Source organism: Mustelus asterias, unplaced genomic scaffold, assembly GCF_964213995.1.
Source record: "Mustelus asterias unplaced genomic scaffold, sMusAst1.hap1.1 HAP1_SCAFFOLD_618, whole genome shotgun sequence".
Classification (NCBI taxonomy): Eukaryota; Metazoa; Chordata; class Chondrichthyes; order Carcharhiniformes; family Triakidae; genus Mustelus; species Mustelus asterias.
Window position 1 is genome coordinate 11256 of NW_027590567.1, and position 18602 is coordinate 29857.

At 52.7% G+C, this 18602-nt stretch overlaps 1 protein-coding gene across 3 annotated transcripts in view; it reads left to right on the forward strand.

The window, feature by feature from the left end:
- Positions 1-12045: 12045 nt before the first annotated feature.
- Positions 12046-18602, forward strand: part of LOC144487145 (mitogen-activated protein kinase kinase kinase kinase 3-like) — a 66419-nt gene continuing 59862 nt past the window's right edge. For all 3 annotated transcript variants that reach the window (XM_078205204.1, XM_078205206.1, XM_078205205.1), the window contains exons 1-2: positions 12046-12099; positions 17931-18021. In XM_078205204.1, coding sequence (XP_078061330.1) covers positions 12051-12099; positions 17931-18021 — 140 coding nt within the window. In that variant the 5' untranslated portion in view covers positions 12046-12050. The remainder of the gene's footprint in view (positions 12100-17930; positions 18022-18602) is intronic.

Sequence of the window (18602 nt, forward strand, 5' to 3'; positions counted from 1 at the left end):
CCTATCCTCATAAGGCATGCCACTCAATCCAGGCAACATCCTTGTAAATCTCCCCTGCACCCTTTCAATCTTTTCCACATCCTTCCTATTGTGAGGCGACCAGAACTGAGCACAGTACTCCAAGTGGGGTCTGACGAGGGTCTTATATAGCTGCATCATTATCCCCGGACTTCTAAACTCAATCATAAACTCAATTGATAAAGGCCAGCACACCATACACCTTCTTAACCACCTCCTCCACCTGCGGAGCCGATTTCAGAGTCCTATGGACCCGGACCCCAAGGTCCTTCTGATCCTCTACCGTACTAAGAGTCTTTCCCTTTATATTGTACTCCTTCATCCCATTTGACCTGCCAAAATGGACCACGACGCATTTATCTGGGTTGAAGTCCATCTGCCACTTGTCCGCCCAGTCTTGCATCCTATCTATGTCCCTCTGTAACTTCTGACATCCCTCCAGACTATCCACAACCCCACCAACCTTTGTGTCGTCGGCAAACTTACCAACCCATCCCTCTGCTTCCTCATCCAGGTCATTTATGAAAATGACAAACAGCAAGGGTCCCAGAACAGATCCCTGGGGCACACCACCGGTGACCGACCTCCATTTAGAAAAAGACCCATCTCCCACAGTCCGAAAGACGTGCTGGTTAGGGTGCAGTGGGCGTGCTAAATTCTCCCTCAGTGTTACCCGAACAGGCGCCGGAGTGTGGCGACTGGGGGATTTTCACAGTAACTTCATTGCAGCGTTAATGTAAGCCTTACTTGTGACATTAATAAATAAACTTCATTGCAGTGTTAATATAAGCCTGCTTGTGCCACTGATAAATAAACTTTTAAACTTCAGGAGCGCGGTTCCAGGTGTACTGAATATCTCAGTAACGCGCTCAATGTCAGTACTCACAGGGGGAGAGGGGGAACAGTACAGTGAGGGGGGTACAGGATACTATCGCTACAGGGGAAATTGACTGAACCCTGGCAAGGATTGCAGCAGGGGAAGGCACGTGGGAATGGACACAGCCCTGTTGACAGACAGAGCAGCAGATTCTCTGACACATTCACACTGGCAACGGGTAGAGGAAGTCACCACTTCAGTAACACCTGTGGTTTTCCTGTAGCCTGTATTTCTAACGTTTCAACGTTAGCGAGAGAGCAGCCCAGCGCCAGTTATAAAGGGCACACCCCCCCCACTGCAGCACAACACGATGAGCGGCCGAGTTAATTCTAAACTTTATTTATTAGTGTCGCAAGTAAGGCTTACATTAACACTGCAATGAAGTTACTGTGACAATCCCCCAGTCGCCCCACACTCCGGCGCTTGTTCGGGTTACACTGAGGGAGAATTTAGCACGGCCAATCCACCCTAACCAGCACGTCTTTCGGACTGTGGGAGGAAACCGGAGCACCCGGAGGAAACCCACGCAGACACGGGGAGAACGTGCAGACTCCGCACAGACAGTGACCCAAGCCGGGAATCGAACCCGGGTCCCTGGTGCTGTGAGGCAGCAGAGCTAACCCACTGTGGCATCGTGCCGCCCCTATTTTACAGGGAAAATAGGAGCGATTTTTACTCTAACACCTTTCACTCTGTATCTCACCCCGTGCTGTACCTGTCCTGGGAGTGTTTGATGGGGGACAGTGTAGAGGGAGCTTTACTCTGTATCTAACCCCGTGCTGTACCTGTCCTGGGAGTGTTTGATGGGGGACAGTGTAGAGGGAGCTTTACTCTGTATCTAACCCCGTGCTGTACCAGTCCTGGGAGTGTTTGATGGGGGACAGTGTAGAGGGAGCTTTACTCTGTATCTAACCCCGTGCTGTACCTGTCCTGGGAGTGTTTGACGGGGGACAGTGTAGAGGGAGCTTTACTCTGTATCTAACCCCGTGCTGTACCTGTCCTGGGAGTGTTTGATGGGGGACAGTGTAGAGGGAGCTTTACTCTGTATCTAACCCCGTGCTGTACCAGTCCTGGGAGTGTTTGATGGGGGACAGTGCAGAGGGAGCTTTACTCTGTATCTAACCCCGTGCTGTACCTGTCCTGGGAGTGTTTGATGGGGGACAGTGTAGAGGGAGCTTTACTCTGTATCTAACCCCGTGCTGTCCCTGTCCTGGGTGTGTTTGATGGGGACAGTGTAGAGGAAGCTTTACTCTGTATCTAACCCCGTGCTGTACCTGTCCTGCGAGTGTTTGATGGGGGACAGTGTAGAGGGAGCTTTACTCTGTATCTAACCCCGTGCTGTACCTGTCCTGGGAGTGTTTGATGGGGGACAGTGTAGAGGGAGCTTTACTCTGTATCTAACCCCGTGCTGTACCTGTCCTGGGAGTGTTTGATGGGGGACAGTGTAGAGGGAGCTTTACTCTGTATCTAACCCCGTGCTGTACCTGTCCTGGGAGTGTTTGATGGGGGACAGTGTAGAGGGAGCTTTACTCTGTATCTAACCCCGTGCTGTCCCTGTCCTGGGAGTGTTTGATGGGGGACAGTGTAGAGGGAGCTTTACTCTGTATCTAACCCCGTGCTGTACCTGTCCTGGGAGTGTTTGATGGGGACAGTGTAGAGGGAGCTTTACTCTGTATCTAACTCCGTGCTGTCCCTGTCCTGGGTGTGTTTGATGGGGGACAGTGTAGAGGAAGCTTTACTCTGTATCTAAGCCAGTACGGGTCGTAGTTGTTGCAGTGTAACAGAGTTGTGGACGGGATTGTAACTGGACCGCAGGAATTGTTATTGTTCCTTTCCTTTCCGAATATCTACGTGTGTGTTGTGGGGTCAAACTCTGCCTGATTTACGCTCCTGTGAAGCGCTTTGTATATATTAAAGGCGCTAGTTAAATGCAGGTGGTACACTCGGTCTCGGGGGGGGGGGGGGGGAGTGTTTCGGTCCACCTCTGCGTGTTTGTATCGGAGTCTGCTCAGGACATGGGAGAGCTACTCCCAGCCTGAGTGCTGGGGAGGTTTAAAAGGTTCATTCTGAGGGTGCCTCACTGCCTGAACGCCACACTGTCCATCCCGCTTTCCAGCTCAACCTTTACCCGAGCTGGAAGCTTGTCCACTTTAACCTCAGCCTGAACATCAACCTTCTCTCTCTCTCTCTCTCTGAACCATCCCCCCCGCAGAACACAGCCTCTGTCAGCGACACAGCTCACCCAGTTTCCCCGCTGGCCCCTTATCTACAGGACATGCTGGGACCCTGTCCCCAAAGCCCACTCAGCAATAGGACGTCTGAGAGAAAGAGAGAAAAGCATCGGGATGTTCCAAAATGTAACACTCCCCCCCCCCCCCCCCCAACCCCCATCTCTCCCGCTCCTATCCCTCCCTCAGGACATCCCAAAGTGAAACACAGACCCCTATCCCATCCCTCCAACTCTCCAGCCCCTCTCCACCGCTCAGGATGTCCCAAAGTGTTTCACACACAATGAAGGAGGTTTTTGTTTGAAGTGGGCTCACTGTTGTAATGTAGGAAAGGCAGCAGCTAATTTACACACAGCAAGATCCCACACACAGCAATCTGATCATGACCCAGATCAGCTGTTTTTGGTGATGTTGGTTTGAGGGAGAAATATTGGCCCCAGGAAACCGGGGAGACTCCCCCCCCCCCCCCCCACCCGCACCCCCCACCCACACCCCTGCTCATCTTCCAACAGCGGCCGTGGGACCTTTTACACCCACCCCGAGAAGGCAGAAGGAGCCTCGGTTTAATGTCTCATCCTGAAAGACAGCACCTCCCCCACAGTGCGGCGCTCCCTCAGCACTGACCCTCCCACAGTGCGGCGCTCCCTCAGCACTGAGCTTTGACATTGGCATTGCGAGGATTGGTTTGGATTGGGTGCTGGGGTCTCTGTGATGGGATCTGAAATGCACAAAGCTCTGCCTCAGTGAGAGGGGGGATGCATTACCCACTGAACTGTCTCTCACACAGCGATCAGGGCAAATAAATTGAGATGGTTACAGATGGGAGACGTTCGGATAGTTTTACACACCCCATTGTTAGGAGAATGTTACGGCTTGGGGGACATGGTCTGTGTTGATTGTCTGGACATTGTCTGGAGGACTCGGAGAGAGAGAAGGTCACAGCTGGAGGGAGACGTATCTTCAATATGGCTGAAGGAAAATCGGATTAGATTGTGCCTGGATTGAGCAGTGAAAGCGGGAGGTATCCGTCTCGGTGACGGACATTGAATGGAATCGGGAAAGTTTCAAGTTTGGTCACAGAGTCATAGAGGTTTACAGCATGGAAACAGGCCCTTCGGCCCAACTTGTCCATGCCGCCCTTTTTTTTAAACCCCTAAGCTAATCCCAATTGCCCGCGTTTGGCCCATATCCCTCTATACCCATCGTACCCATGTAACTGTCTAAACGCTTTTTAAAAGACAAAATTGTACCCGCCTCTACTACTACCTCTGGCAGCTTGTTCCAGACACTCACCACCCTCAGTGTGAAACAATTGCCCCTCTGGACCCTTTTGTATCTCTCCCCTCTCACCTTAAACCTACACCCTCTAGTTTTAGACTCCCCTACCTTTGGGAAAAGATATTGACTTTCTTGCTGATCTGTGCCCCTCATTATTTTATCGACCTCTATAAGATCATCCCTCAGCCTCCTACGCTCCAGAGAAAAAAGTCCCAGTCTATCCAGCCTCTCCTTATAACTCAATCCATCAAGTCCCGGTAGCATCCTAGTAAATCTTTTCTGCACTCTTTCTAGTTTAATAATATGCTTTCTATAATAGGGTGACCAGAACTGTACACAGTATTCCAAGTGTGGCCTTACCAATGTCTTGTACAACTTCAACAAGACGTCCCAACTCCTGTATTCAATGTTCTGACCGATGAAACCAAGCATACCGAATGCCTTCTTCACCACTCTGTCCACCTGTGACCCTACTTTCAAGGAGCTATGAACATGTACCCCTAGATCTCTTTGTTCTGTAACTCTCCCCAACGCCCTACCATTAACTGAGTAAGTCCTGCCCTGGTTCAATCTACCAAAATGCATCACCTCGCATTTATCTAAATTAAACTCCATCTGCCATTCGTCAGCCCACTGGCCCAATTGATCAAGATCCCGTTGCAATCGGAGATAACCTTCTTCACTGTCCACCATGCCACCAATCTTAGTGTCACTTGCAAACTTACTAACCATGCCTCCTATATTCTCATCCAAATCATTAATATAAATGACAAATAACAGTGGACCCAGCACTGATCCCTGAGGCACACCGCTGGTCACAGGCCTCCAGTTTGAAAAACAACCTTCTACAATCACCCTCTGACTTGTCAAGAAGCCAATTTTGTATCCATTTAGCTACCTCACCCTGGATCCCGTGAGATTCAATCTTATGCAACAACCTACCATGCGGTACCTTGTCAAAGGCCTTGCTAAAGTCCATGTAGACATGGTGTCTGAGGGGAGACCTAAAATTATGAGAGGCATAGACAGGCCACATTTGGAGTATTGCGTGCAGTTCTGGTCACCACATTACCAGAAGGATGTGGAAGCGCTGGAGAGAGTGCAGAGAAAGTTCACCAGGAAGTTGCATGGTCTCGAGGGTGTTGGCTATGAGGAGAGGTTGGATAAACTAGGATTGTTTCCACTGGAAAGACAGAGGCTGAGGGGAGACCTGGTCTACAAAATGATGAGAGGCACAGACAGGGTGGAGAGTCAGAGGCTTTTTCCCCAAGTGCCAATTACACGGGGGGCACAGGTTCAAGGTGAGAGGGGGGAAAGTTTAAGGGAGATGTGCGGGGGAAGTTTTCACGCAGAGAGTGGTGGGTGCCTGGAACGCGCTGCCAGAGGAGGTGGTGGAAGCCGGCACATTAACAACATTTAAGAGGCATCTGGATGGGTCCATGAATAGGGAGGGATAGGGAGGGTCACTGTCTGTGTGGAGTTTGCACATTCTCCTCGTGTCTGCGTGGGTTTCCTCCAGGTGCTCCGGTTTCCTCCCACAGTCCAAAGATGTGCGGGTTAGGTTGATTGGCCAGGTTAAAAATTGCCCCTTAGAGTCCTGAGATGCGTAGGTTAGAGGGATTAGCAGGTAAAATATGTGGGGGGTAGGGCCTGGGTGGGATTGTGGTCGGTGCAGACTCGATGGGCCGAATGGCCTCCTTCTGCACTGTAGGGTTTCTATGATTTCTATGAATAGAGGGATACGGACCGAGTAAGGGCAGAAGGTCTTTCTTTTTAGTTTAGTTTGGGCATCATGATTAGCATGGGCTTGGAGGGCCGAAGGGCCTGTTCCTGTGTTGTACTGTTCTTTGCTCTCCACTCACCTGATGAAGGAGCAGAGCTCCGAAAGCTCGTGATCCCAAATAAACCTGTTGGACTTTAACCTGGTGTTGTGAGACTTCTTACTGTGTTTACCCCAGTCCAACGCCGGCATCTCCACATCATGGCTTACTTTCCTTTGTTCTATTTATTAGTGTCAGAAGTAGGCTTACATTAACACCGCAATGAAGTTACTGTGAAAATCCCCCAGTCGCCGCACTCCTGTTCGGGTAACACTGAAGGAGAATTTAGCACCTAACCGGCACATCTTTCGGACTGTGGGAGGAAACCGGAGCACCCGGAGGAAACCCACGCAGACACGGGGGGAGAACGTGCAGACTCCACACAGACAATGACCCGAGCCGGGAATCGAACCCGGGTCCCTGGCGCTGTGAGGCCATCGGGCCGCCCTCCGGAGGGCAAGATGAGGAGAATGTTTTTTTGCGAGTTGTTGTGATCTGGAAGGCGCTGCCTGAAAGGGCGGTGGAAGCAGATTCAACAGGAACTTTCCAAAGGGGGGAAATACTGGAAAAGGAGAAATTTGCAGGGCTGTGAGGGGAAAGAGCGGGGGGGGGGGGAGGCGGGGGGAGTAATTGGATAGATCTTTCAAAGAGCTAGCACAGGAAGGAAGGGCCGAAGGGCCTCCTGTGTTTCATAAGAAGTGGGAGGTCAAATTGCCACAAAGTGTGGTCACAATGCAGAGGTGGGTATTGCTAAACTGAAGTGAGCGGATGGTGGATGGGCAGTTAACGGGATCGCACTGTGCACACTGGGGCAACCCGGCCGTGCCCTGAGTAATGTTCCCTCTGTGATAGATGTCACCGGCCTGTTTATACATCAGGCCTGCTCCAGCCCCAGCGGGCACCGTCTCTCAGTGTGTGAACTGCGCCCCATTGCACTGACTTCCTACAACACAGGAAGTCTGTCGCAGAGGTGCCAAGGCAAACTGAGAATCTCTAACGCAGCCGCGACTCCACCCTCCCACCCTCGCAGCTTCCGAACTGTGTGAAACTCAACCCATCCAACCCCCATCCTCCGAAACAGGATGTCCTCACAACACAGCACCAGCCTGCCCCGTCACTCGCAGGATAGGTACAGCACGGGGTTAGATACAGACGAAAGCTCCCTCTACACTGTCCCCATCAAACACTCCCAGGACAGGTACAGCACGGGGTTAGATACAGAGTAAAGCTCCCTCTACACTGTCCCCCATCAAACACTCCCAGGACAGGTACAGCACGGAGTTAGATACAGACGAAAGCTCCCTCTACACTGTCCCCCATCAAACACTCCCAGGACAGGTACAGCACGGAGTTAGATACAGAGTAAAGCTCCCTCTGCACTGTCCCCCATCAAACACTCCCAGGACAGGTACAGCACGGGGTTAGATACAGAGTATAGCTCCCTCTACACTGTCCCCCATCAAACACTCCCAGGACAGGTACAGTACGGGGTTAGATACAGAGTAAAGCTCCCTCTACACTATCCACCATCAAACACTCCCAGGACAGGTACAGTACGGGGTTAGATACAGAGTAAAGCTCCCTCTACACTGTCCCCATCAAACACTCCCAGGACAGGTACAGCGCAGGGTTAGATACAGAGTAAAGCTCCCTCTACACTGTCCCCCATCAAACACTCCCAGGACAGGTACAGCACGGGGTTAGATACAGAGTAAAGCTCACTCGACACCGTCCCCTATCAAACACTCCCAGGGCAGGTACAGCACGGGGTTAGATACAGAGTAAAGCTCCCTCTACACTGTCCCCCATAAAACACCCCCAGGACAGGTACAGCACGGGGTTAGATACAGAGTAAAACTCCCTCGACACTGTCCCCATCAAACACTCCCAGGACAGGTACAGCACGGGGTTAGATACAGAGTAAAGCTCCCTCTACACTGTCCCCTTCAAACACTCCCAGGACAGGTACAGCACGGGGTTAGATACAGAGTAAAGCTCCCTCCACACTGTCCCCCATCAAACACTCCCAGGACAGGTACAGCACGGGGTTAGATACAGAGGAAAGCTCCCTCTACACTGTCCCCCATCAAACACTCCCAGGACAGGTACAGCACAGGGTTAGATACAGAGTAAAGCTCCCTCTAGTCTACACTGTCCCCCATCAAACACTCCCAGGACAGGAACAGAATCTTAGAAAGAATCTTAGAAACCCTACAGTATAGAAAGAGGCCATTCGGCCCATCGAGTCTGCACCGACCACAATCCCACCCAGGCCCTACCCCCATATCCCTACATATTTACTCACTAATCCCCCTAACCTACGCATCCCAGGACACTAAGGGGCAATTTAGCATGGCCAATCAACCTAACCCGCACATCTTTGGACTGTGGGAGAAAACCGGAGCACCCGGAGGAAACCCACGCAGACACGGGGAGAACGTGCAGACTCCACACAGTATCACAGCATCACCTCAGGGCGTCCCAAAGTGTGTCACACACAATGGAGGAGGTTTTTTTGGAAGTGTGCTCACTGTTGTAAGGTGGGAAAGGCAGCAGCCAATTTACACACAGCAAGATCCCACACACAGCAATGTGATAATTACCCGGATCAGCTGTTTTCTTTGCTTGAATCGATTTTAGGATTAACTCTGGAATGTGGGACACCTCGGCTGATGCCCTGTGATATTTCCCGCGGGGATCGTGGTGGGATTTATTACGTGGTGTGTGTCTCAGGGCCCAGTTCACCCACAGACCGGGTTGCTGTGACCTCAACTAAGTGATCACCACAAGATGAAGCAAGAGTGTTTGTTTAATAGCGGGATGGAGGGAGGGGACTCGACATTCCTTCGATTTGATCCACCCTGTGCCTTATTCCCTGCTCCGGATACGAGAATTTCCACCCTGTCTGGGTCGGAGACCTCCCTCCCGGCTGTATCGCTACGGGCGAGACGGGGATAGTGGGTGAGGGAATGGGTTCGGTTCGCCATCCTGGGCTGTCTCTCGAATGTGTGTACAACAGTCACGGCTCAAGTTCCTTCTGTCAGAGGGAGGTAGTGCCTTCAACACAGTCTTACTCACCACTGCCTCCTCCCTTGTTGCAACAGTGCGCCGACCTTCCTGTTACCAGCACAAGTGTTACAGACTTCCGACACTATAGTTAAGAAAGCCCCACCAACGCCTCTACTTTCTCAGAAGACTAAGGAAATTTGGCATGTTCGCTACGACTCTCACCAACTTTTACAGATGCACCATAGAAAGCATTCTTTCTGGTTGTATCACAGCTTGGTATGGGCTCCTGCTCTGCCCAAGACCGCAAGGAACTACAAAAGGGTCGTGAATGTAGCCCAATCCATCACGCAAACCAGCCTCCCATCCATTGACTCTGTCTACACTTCCCGCTGCCTCGGGGAAAAGCAGCCAGCATAATTAAGGACCCCACGCACCCCGGACATTCTCTCTTCCACCTTCTTCCGTCGGGGAAAAAGGTACAAAAGTCTGAGGTCGCGCACCGACCGACTCAAGAACAGCTTCTTCCCTGCTGCTAGAACATAGAACATTACAGCGCAGAACAGGCCCTTCGGCCCACGATGTTGCACCGACCAGTTAAAAAAAAACTGTGACCCTCCAACCTAAACCAATTTCTTTTCGTCCATGAACCTATCTACGGATCTCTTAAACGCCCCCAAACTAGGCGCATTTACTACTGATGCTGGCAGGGCATTCCAATCCCTCACCACCCTCTGGGTAAAGAACCTACCCCTGACATCGGTTCTATAACTACCCCCCCTCAATTTAAAGCCATGCCCCCTCGTGCTGGATTTCTCCATCAGAGGAAAAAGGCTATCACTATCCACCCTATCTAAACCTCTAATCATCTTATATGTTTCAATAAGATCCCCTCTTAGCCGCCGCCTTTCCAGCGAAAACAATCCCAAATCCCTCAGCCTCTCCTCATAGGATCTCCCCTCCATACCAGGCAACATCCTGGTAAACCTCCTCTGCACCCTCTCCAAAGCCTCCACATCCTTCCTGTAATGTGGGGACCAGAACTGCACACAGTACTCCAAGTGCGGCCGCACCAGAGTTGTGTACAGTTGCAACATAACGCTACGACTCCTAAATTCAATCCCCCTACCAATAAACGCCAAGACACCATATGCTGTCAGACCTTTGAATGGACCTACCTCGCATTGAGTTGATTTTTCTCTACACCCTAGCTGTGACTGTAACACTACATTCTGCACTCTCTCCTTTCCTTCTCTATGAACGGTATGCTTTGTCTGTATAGCGCGCAAGAAACAATACTTTTCACTGTATGTTAATACATGTGACAATAATAATTCAAATCAAATCAAATCCCCACTGCTGGACGGGTGAGGATGCTGCACTCACACAACCATTGAGTGTGCACACACGGCAAATACACTCCCGCGAGGTACACCAGGAGGCATTCAGATACAAGGCACCTTCCTTCACGACAGGGTGGCACAGTGGGTTAGCGCTGCTGCCTCACAGCGCCAGGGACCCGGGTTCGATTCCCGGCTTCGGGTCACTGTCTGTGTGGAGTCTGCACGTTCTCCCCCCGTGTCTGCGTGGGTTTCCTCCGGGAGCTCCGGTTTCCTCCCACAGTCCAAAAGACGTGCTGGTTAGGGCGCATTGTCCGTGCTAAATTCTCCCTCGGTGTCCCCGAACAGGCGCCTGAGTGTAGCGACAAGGGGGATTTTCACAGTAACTTCATTGCAGTGTTAATGTAAGCCTTACTTGCGACAATAATAAATAAACTTTAGTTTACTTTACTCAAAGACTCCTGTTCGTTGATCAGAAAATACACGGGAGAGATTGTAAACAGCCAGAGAAAGGAGGAGGCCATTCAGCCCTTCGAACCTGCTCCCCCATTCATTTTGATCGTGGCTGATCATTGAATTCAATATCCTAATCCCCCCCCCTTCCCCCCCATATTTTTTCAGATAAAGCTCGGCACAACATCGTGGGCCGAAGGGCCTGTTCTGTGCTGTACTGTTCTATGTTCTATATCCCTCGATCTCTTTAGCCCCAAGAGCGATATCTAATTTCTTCTTGAAATCACACAACGTTTTGGCCTCAACTACTTTCTGTGGGAGTGAATTCCATCACTCTCTGGGTGAAGAAATTTCTCCTCACCTCAGTTCTAAAAGATTTACCCCCTTATCCTCAAACTATGACCCCTAGTTCTGGACTCCCCCCACCATCGGGAACATTCTTTCTGAATCTACCCTGTCAGAATTTTATAAGTTTCTGTCTCTTCCAAACTCCAGTTTAGATGTTGGCAAAATGCTCGACAATGAACCTTAGCATTTATATAGCACCTTTAACATCATGGGAGTTATTGTCTAACAGGTTATAGTCCCCAGTCACGCCTGCGGCACTGTGGGAGGGTCAGTGCTGAGGGAGCGCCCGCACTGTGGGAGGGTCAGTGCTGAGGGAGCGCCGCACTGTGGGAGGGTCGGTGCTGAGGGAGCGCCGCACTGTGGGAGGGTCAGTGCTGAGGGAGCGCCGCACTGTGGGAGGGTCAGTGCTGAGGGAGTGCCGCACTGTGGGAGGGTCAGTGCTGAGGGAGCGCCGCACTGTCAGAGGGTCAGTGCTGAGGGAGCGCCGCACTGTGGGAGGGTCGGTGCTGAGGGAGCGCCGCACTGTGATCCTAAAGCCTCGTCTGTTGGGCTATTTTGGGTGCCCCGAGGCTTTACTCTGAATGTGAGTGTCTGGTCTTTGGGGGTGGCTCCCCTGCCCTCGGGCTGATGTGTCGAGCTCCTTGTGTTAACTGTAATCTCCTGTGTTCTCCAGGCCCGCAACATGGAGACCAGTGAACTCTCCGCGGTGAAGGTTATCAAACTGGATCCTGGTGAGTGCAATTTTAATAAAAGCGTTTGTTAAACAAGGTCTCCGCAATACCAGTTAACCAGCAGACAACTCAGCCAGGTTCGAGTCAGCCTCGTGGCCCAACACAGGCCCAGCACAGGCCCAACACAGGCCCAGCACAGGCCCAACACAAGCCCAACACAGGCCCAATACAGACCAAACACAGGCCCAACACAGACCCAACGCTGAACCAACACAGGCCCAGCACAGACCCAACACAGGCCCAACACAGACCCAGCACAGGCCCAACACAAACCCAACACAGGCCCAACGCTGAACCAACACAGACCCAACACAGTCCCAACGCTGAACCAACACAGACCCAACACAGGCCCAGCACAGACCCAACACGGGCCCAGCACAGACCCAACACAGGTCCAACATGGGCCAAACACAGGCCCAGCACAGACCCAACACAGGCCCAGTGGTGGTGCCCCCATTGCCTGAGTCTGTTCTACCCCCACTGACGGCAGCTCCACTTCCTGTTTCCTCCTCTGGAACAGCCCCTTCCTGTCTACGCCTGCTGCCCTGCGTGACTGGAACAGGTTCTTGGCCCTCGCCATTCCCTCCAATCCTCTGCAACTCCATTCCCACCAGGAGCCGCTCCGAGCTCTCTGCTTTTCCGCTAACGTGGAATCCCGATCAATTCCCATTCTCCAGCCCCTGAGCTTGTCCTCATTCTGAGAAACTTCTCCCTAAACTCCACTCACTCACTCCCTCCCTGCCTCCCCCTCCCTCCCTTGCTCCCTCCTTCTCTCTCCCTCCCTCACTTCCTCTGTCCCTCCCTCCTTCCCTCTCACCTTCCCTTCCTCCCTCTCTCTTTCCATCCCTCCCCCCTTCCCATCTCTCTCCCTCCCTCCCACCTCTCTGGCTGTCCCTCCCTCCCTGCCTCCCCCTCCCTCCCTCCTTCCCCCATCCTCCCCCGCTCCTCCCCTTTTCTCCCCCTCCCCCCCTCCACCTTTCCCCCTTCCTCCATCCCTCCTTCCCCCCCCTCCTTCCCCCTCCCTCCTCCCCCTCCCTCCCTTCCTCCATCCCTCCCTCCCTCTTTCCTTCCCTCCCTCCTTCTCTACCTCCGTTCTCTCTCCCTCCCTCCCTCCGTACACTCCTCCCGGGTGAATGAGTCTTTCAAGGGAACCTCCTCCAGTCTGTTTTACACAGAGGGTGGTGGGGGCCTGGAATGCGCTGCCAAGTAGGGTGGTGGAGGCAGGCACGCTGGCATCGTTTAAGACTTACCTGGATAGTCACATGAGCAGCCTGGGAATGGAGGGATACAAACGAATGGTGTAGTTGGATCAATGAGCGGCACAGGCTTGGAGGGCCGAAGGGCCTGTTTCCTGTGCTGTACTGTTCTTTGTTTGAGTGGATTCACTGCTCCCGATGCGGGGTCTCCTGTACCCTGGGGTTGGGGTAGTGGGGGGGGTGGGGGGGAGAGGGCGGGGGTGCAACGGTGGGGTGGGGCTAAACTCTGACTGGCTGACCGCTCTGCAGACCACCTCAGCTCCGTCCGCGAGTGTGGCCCCCCCTGACTTGTCGCTTTAATTCCGTACCTTGCCCTGGCACCCCTGTCCTCGAGGCTGCTGGGAGTTTCCAGTGAAGCTGGCACTAACAGAAGGCATGTCATCCCATCCTCCAAGTGACCCACGTACACCCTCCTCCAATCAGCACCAAGTTCTCTTCCCTCCGAGTGAAGCCATGGGTGAGGTTTCTGCGTTTGCCTTGTTCCGCCTGCTCTAGAACCTTCCCTCCTTCTATACCCATCCCAAAACAATCTCTCATCATCTCATTGGGCGGCACAGTGGGTTAGCACTGCTGCCTCACAGCGCCAGGGACCCGAGGTTCGATTCCTGGCCTCGGGTCACTGTCTGTGCGGAGTTTGCACGTTCTCCCCGTGTCTGCGTGGGTTTCCTCCAGGAGCTCCGGTTTCCCCAGAGAAGAGCTGGCAAGGTGGATGCAGAACTGGCTTGGCCATAGAACTGGAGATGCCGGCGTTGGACTGGGGTAAACACAGTAAGAAGTCTCACAACACCAGGTTAAAGTCCAACAGGTTTATTTGGTAGCACAAGCCACACAAGCTTTCGGGGCGCTGCTCCTTCACCAGGTGAGTGGGAATTCTGTTCACAAACAGGGCATATAGAGACACAAACTCAATTTACAAAATTGTAAATTTTGTTTGTTTGTGAACAGAATTCCCACTCACCTGATGAAGGGGCAGCGCTCCGAAAGCTCGTGCTACCAAATAAACCTGTTGGACTTTAACCTGGTGTTGTGAGACTTCTTACTGTGCCCACCCCAGTCCAACGCCGGCATCTCCACTTGTATGGCCAAGCCAGTTCTGCATCCAACCTGTTGGACTTTAACCTGGTGTTGTTAGACTTCTTACTTGGCCACAGAACATAGAACATAGAACATAGAACATTACAGCGCAGAACAGGCCCTTCGGCCCACGATGTTGCACCGACCAGTTAAAAAAAAAAACTGTGACCCTCCAACCTAAACCAATTTCTTTTCGTCCATGAACCTATCTACGGATCTCTTAAACGCCCCCAAACTAGGCGCATTTACTACTGATGCTGGCAGGGCATTCCAATCCCTCACCACCCTCTGGGTAAAGAACCTACCCCTGACATCGGTTCTATAACTACCCCCCCTCAATTTAAAGCCATGCCCCCTCGTGCTGGATTTCTCCATCAGAGGAAAAAGGCTATCACTATCCACCCTATCTAAACCTCTAATCATCTTATATGTTTCAATAAGATCCCCTCTTAGCCGCCGCCTTTCCAGCGAAAACAATCCCAAATCCCTCAGCCTCTCCTCATAGGATCTCCCCTCCATACCAGGCAACATCCTGGTAAACCTCCTCTGCACCCTCTCCAAAGCCTCCACATCCTTCCTGTAATGTGGGGACCAGAACTGCACACAGTACTCCAAGTGCGGCCGCACCAGAGTTGAAGACAGAGGGTAGCAGTAGAGGGGTTCGTTTCTGAATGGAGGGCTATGACTCGCGGTGCTCCACAGCTATGAGGAGAGGTTGGATAAACTCGGTCTGCTCTCACTGGAATGACGGAGGTTGAGGGGCGACCTGATCAATTTTGGGACCTTTGTTGTTCGTATGTAAATGATTTGGAGGAAAATGTAGCTGGTTTGGTTAGTGAGTTCGCAGATGACACAAAAATTGGTGGAGTTGTGGATAGTGAAGAGGATTCAGAGGATACAGCAGCATATAGATCGGTTGGAGAAATGGCAGATGGAGTTTAATCCGGACAAATGTGAGGTAATGCATTTTGGAAGGTCCAATGCATGTAGGAATTATACGGTAAATGGCAGAACCCTTAAGAGTATTGATAGGCAGAGGGATCTGGGCGTACAGGTACACATGTCACTGAAAGTGGCAACGCAGGTGGAGAAGGTAGTCAAGAAGGCATACGGCATGCTTGCCTTCATTGGCCGGGGCATTGAGTTTAAAAATTGGGAAGTCATGCTTCAGCTGTACAGAACCTTAGTGAGGCCGCACTTGGAATATAGTGTTCAATTCTGGTCGCCACACTACCAGAAGGATGTGGAGGCTTTGGAGAGGGTACGGAAAAGATTTACCAGGATGTTGCCTGGTATGGAGGGCATTAGCTATGAGGAGAAGTTGGAGAAACTTGGTTTGTTCTCACTGGAGCGACGGAGGTTGAGGGGCGACCTGATAGAAGTCTACAAGATTATGAGGGGCGTGGGCAGAGTGGATAGTCAGAAGCTTTTTCCCCAGGGTGGAAGAGTCAATTACTAGGGGGGCACAGGTTTAAGGTGCGAGGGGAAAAGTTTAGAGGAGATGTACGAGGTAAGTTTTTTACACAGAGGGTGGTGAGTGTCTGGAACGCGCTGCCGGGGAGGTGGTGGGAGCAGCTACGATCGCGGCATTTAAGGGGCAACTAGAGGAATACAGGAATAGGATGGGAATGGGAGGATACGGACTCTGTAAGTGCGTATGGGTTTAGTTTAGGCAGGGCATCATGGTCGGCACAGGCCTGGAGGGCCGAAGGGCCTGTTCCTGTGCTGTACTGTTCTTTGTTCTAACCAGTGACCAATAAACCAGGGTCCCACATGCATAGGATGTCTCCAGACTGTCGGAGCTTCATGGACCGGCAAGGTGTCACTCAGCGATCCCTCTGTGATATCAGAGACTAACACTGCCCAAGTTACTCACAACCCACCACCTCTACCATCTAGAAAGACAAGGGGGGCAGCAGACACATGGGGAACACCCCCACCTGCAAGTTCCCCCCTCCGAGCCACTCACCATCCCGACTTGGAAATATATCGGCCGTTCCTTCACCGTCACTAATGATTGCACAACGTTCAGCACCCTTCACGGCTCCTCAGATACTGAAACAGTCCATGTCCAAATGCAGCGAGATCTGGACGGTATCCAGGCTTGGGCTGACTAGGGGCAAATAACATTCACGCCTCACAAGCCCCAGGCAATGACCATCTCCAATAAGAGAGAATCTAACCATCAACCCCTGACATTCAATGACATAACCATCACTGAATCTCCCCACTATCAACATCCTGGGGGTCACCATCACTGAATCCCCCCACTATCAACATCCTGGGGGTCACCATCACTGAATCTCCCCCACTATCAACATCCTGGGGGTCACCATCACTGAATCCCCCCACTATCAACATCCTGGGGGTTACCATCACTGAATCCCCCCACTATCAACATCCTGGGGGTTCCCATCACTGAATCCCCCCACTATCAACATCCTGGGGGTTACCATCACTGAATCCCCCACTATCAACATCCTGGGGGTTACCATCACTGAATCCCCCCACTATCAACATCCTGGGGGTTCCCATCACTGAATCCCCCACTATCAACATCCTGGGGGTTCCCATTGACCAGAAACTGAGCTGGACCCAGCCATATAAATACTGTGGCTCCCAGAGCAGGTCAGAGGCTGGGAATCCTGCGGAGAGTAACTCACCTCCTGACTCCCCAAAGCCTGTCCACCATCTACAAGGCACAAGTCGGGAGTGTGATGGAACACTCCCCACTTGCCTGGATGGGTGCGGCTCCAACAACACTCAAGAAGCTCAACACCATCCAGGACAAAGCAGCCCCGCTCGATCGACACACTAACCACAAACACTCACTCCCTCCACCCCCGACGCACAGTGACAGCCGTGTGAACCGTCTACAAGATGCCCCGCAGCGACTCACCAAGGCTCCTTCCACAGCACCTTCCAAACCCACCACCTCTACCATCTCGAAGGACAAGGGGGGCAGCAGACACATGGGGAACACCCCCACCTGCAAGTTCCCCCTCCGAGCCACTCACCATCCCGACTTGGAAATATATCGGCCGTTCCTCTACTGTGGCTGGGGTCAAAATCCTGGAACTCACTCCCTAACAGCACTGTGGGTGTACCTACACCACACACGGGGACTGACTGATGTCCAATCACAATCCCGGAACTCCCTCCCTAACAGCACTGTGGGTGTACCTACACCACACACGGGGACTGACTGATGTCCAATCACAATCCTGGAATTCTCTCCCTGACAGCACTGTGGGTGTACCTACACCACACACGGGACTGACTGATGTCCAATCACAAACCTGGAACCCCCTCCCTGACAGCACTGTGGGTGTACCTACACCACATGGGGACTGACTGATGTCCAATCACAATCCTGGAACCCCCTCCCTGACAGCACTGTGGGTGTACCTACACCACACAGGGACTGTAGTGGGTTCAAGATGGCGGCTCACTCACAAGATGCCCACTGATGGATCTGAATTTGCTCCATTCTCTCCGCAGGTGATGATATCTCTTCCCTCCAGTTGGAGATTACGATGATGAAAGGTTGTAAACACCAGAATATTGTTGCATTTTTTGCCAGTTATTATAGGTGAGTGGAATCATGTTGTACCCCACTGTGCAGCGCTCCCTCAGCACTGAGCCTCCCACTGTGCGGCGCTCCCTCAGCACTGAGCCTCCCACTGTGCGGCGCTCCCTCAGCACTGAGCCTCCCACTGTGCGGCATTCCCTCAGCACTGACCCTCCCACAGTGCGGCGTTCCCTCAGCACTGACCCTCCCACAGTGCGGCGCTCCCTCAGCACTGACCCTCCCACAGTGCGGCGCTCCCTCAGCGCTGACCCTCCCACAGTGCGGCGCTCCCTCAGCACTGACCCTCCTACAGTGCGGCGCTCCCTCAGCGCTGACCCTCCCACAGTGCGGCGCTCCCTCAGCACTGACCCTCCTACAGTGCGGCGCTCCCTCAGCACTGACCCTCCCACAGTGCGGCGCTCCCTCAGCACCGACCTCCCACAGTGCGGCGCTCCCTCAGCACCGACCCTCCCACAATGCGGCGCTCCCTCAGCACTGACCCTCCCACAGTGCGGCGCTCCCTCAGCACTGACCCTCCCACAGTGCGGCACTCCCTCAGCACCGACCTCCCACAGTGCGGCACTCCCTCAGCACTGACCCTC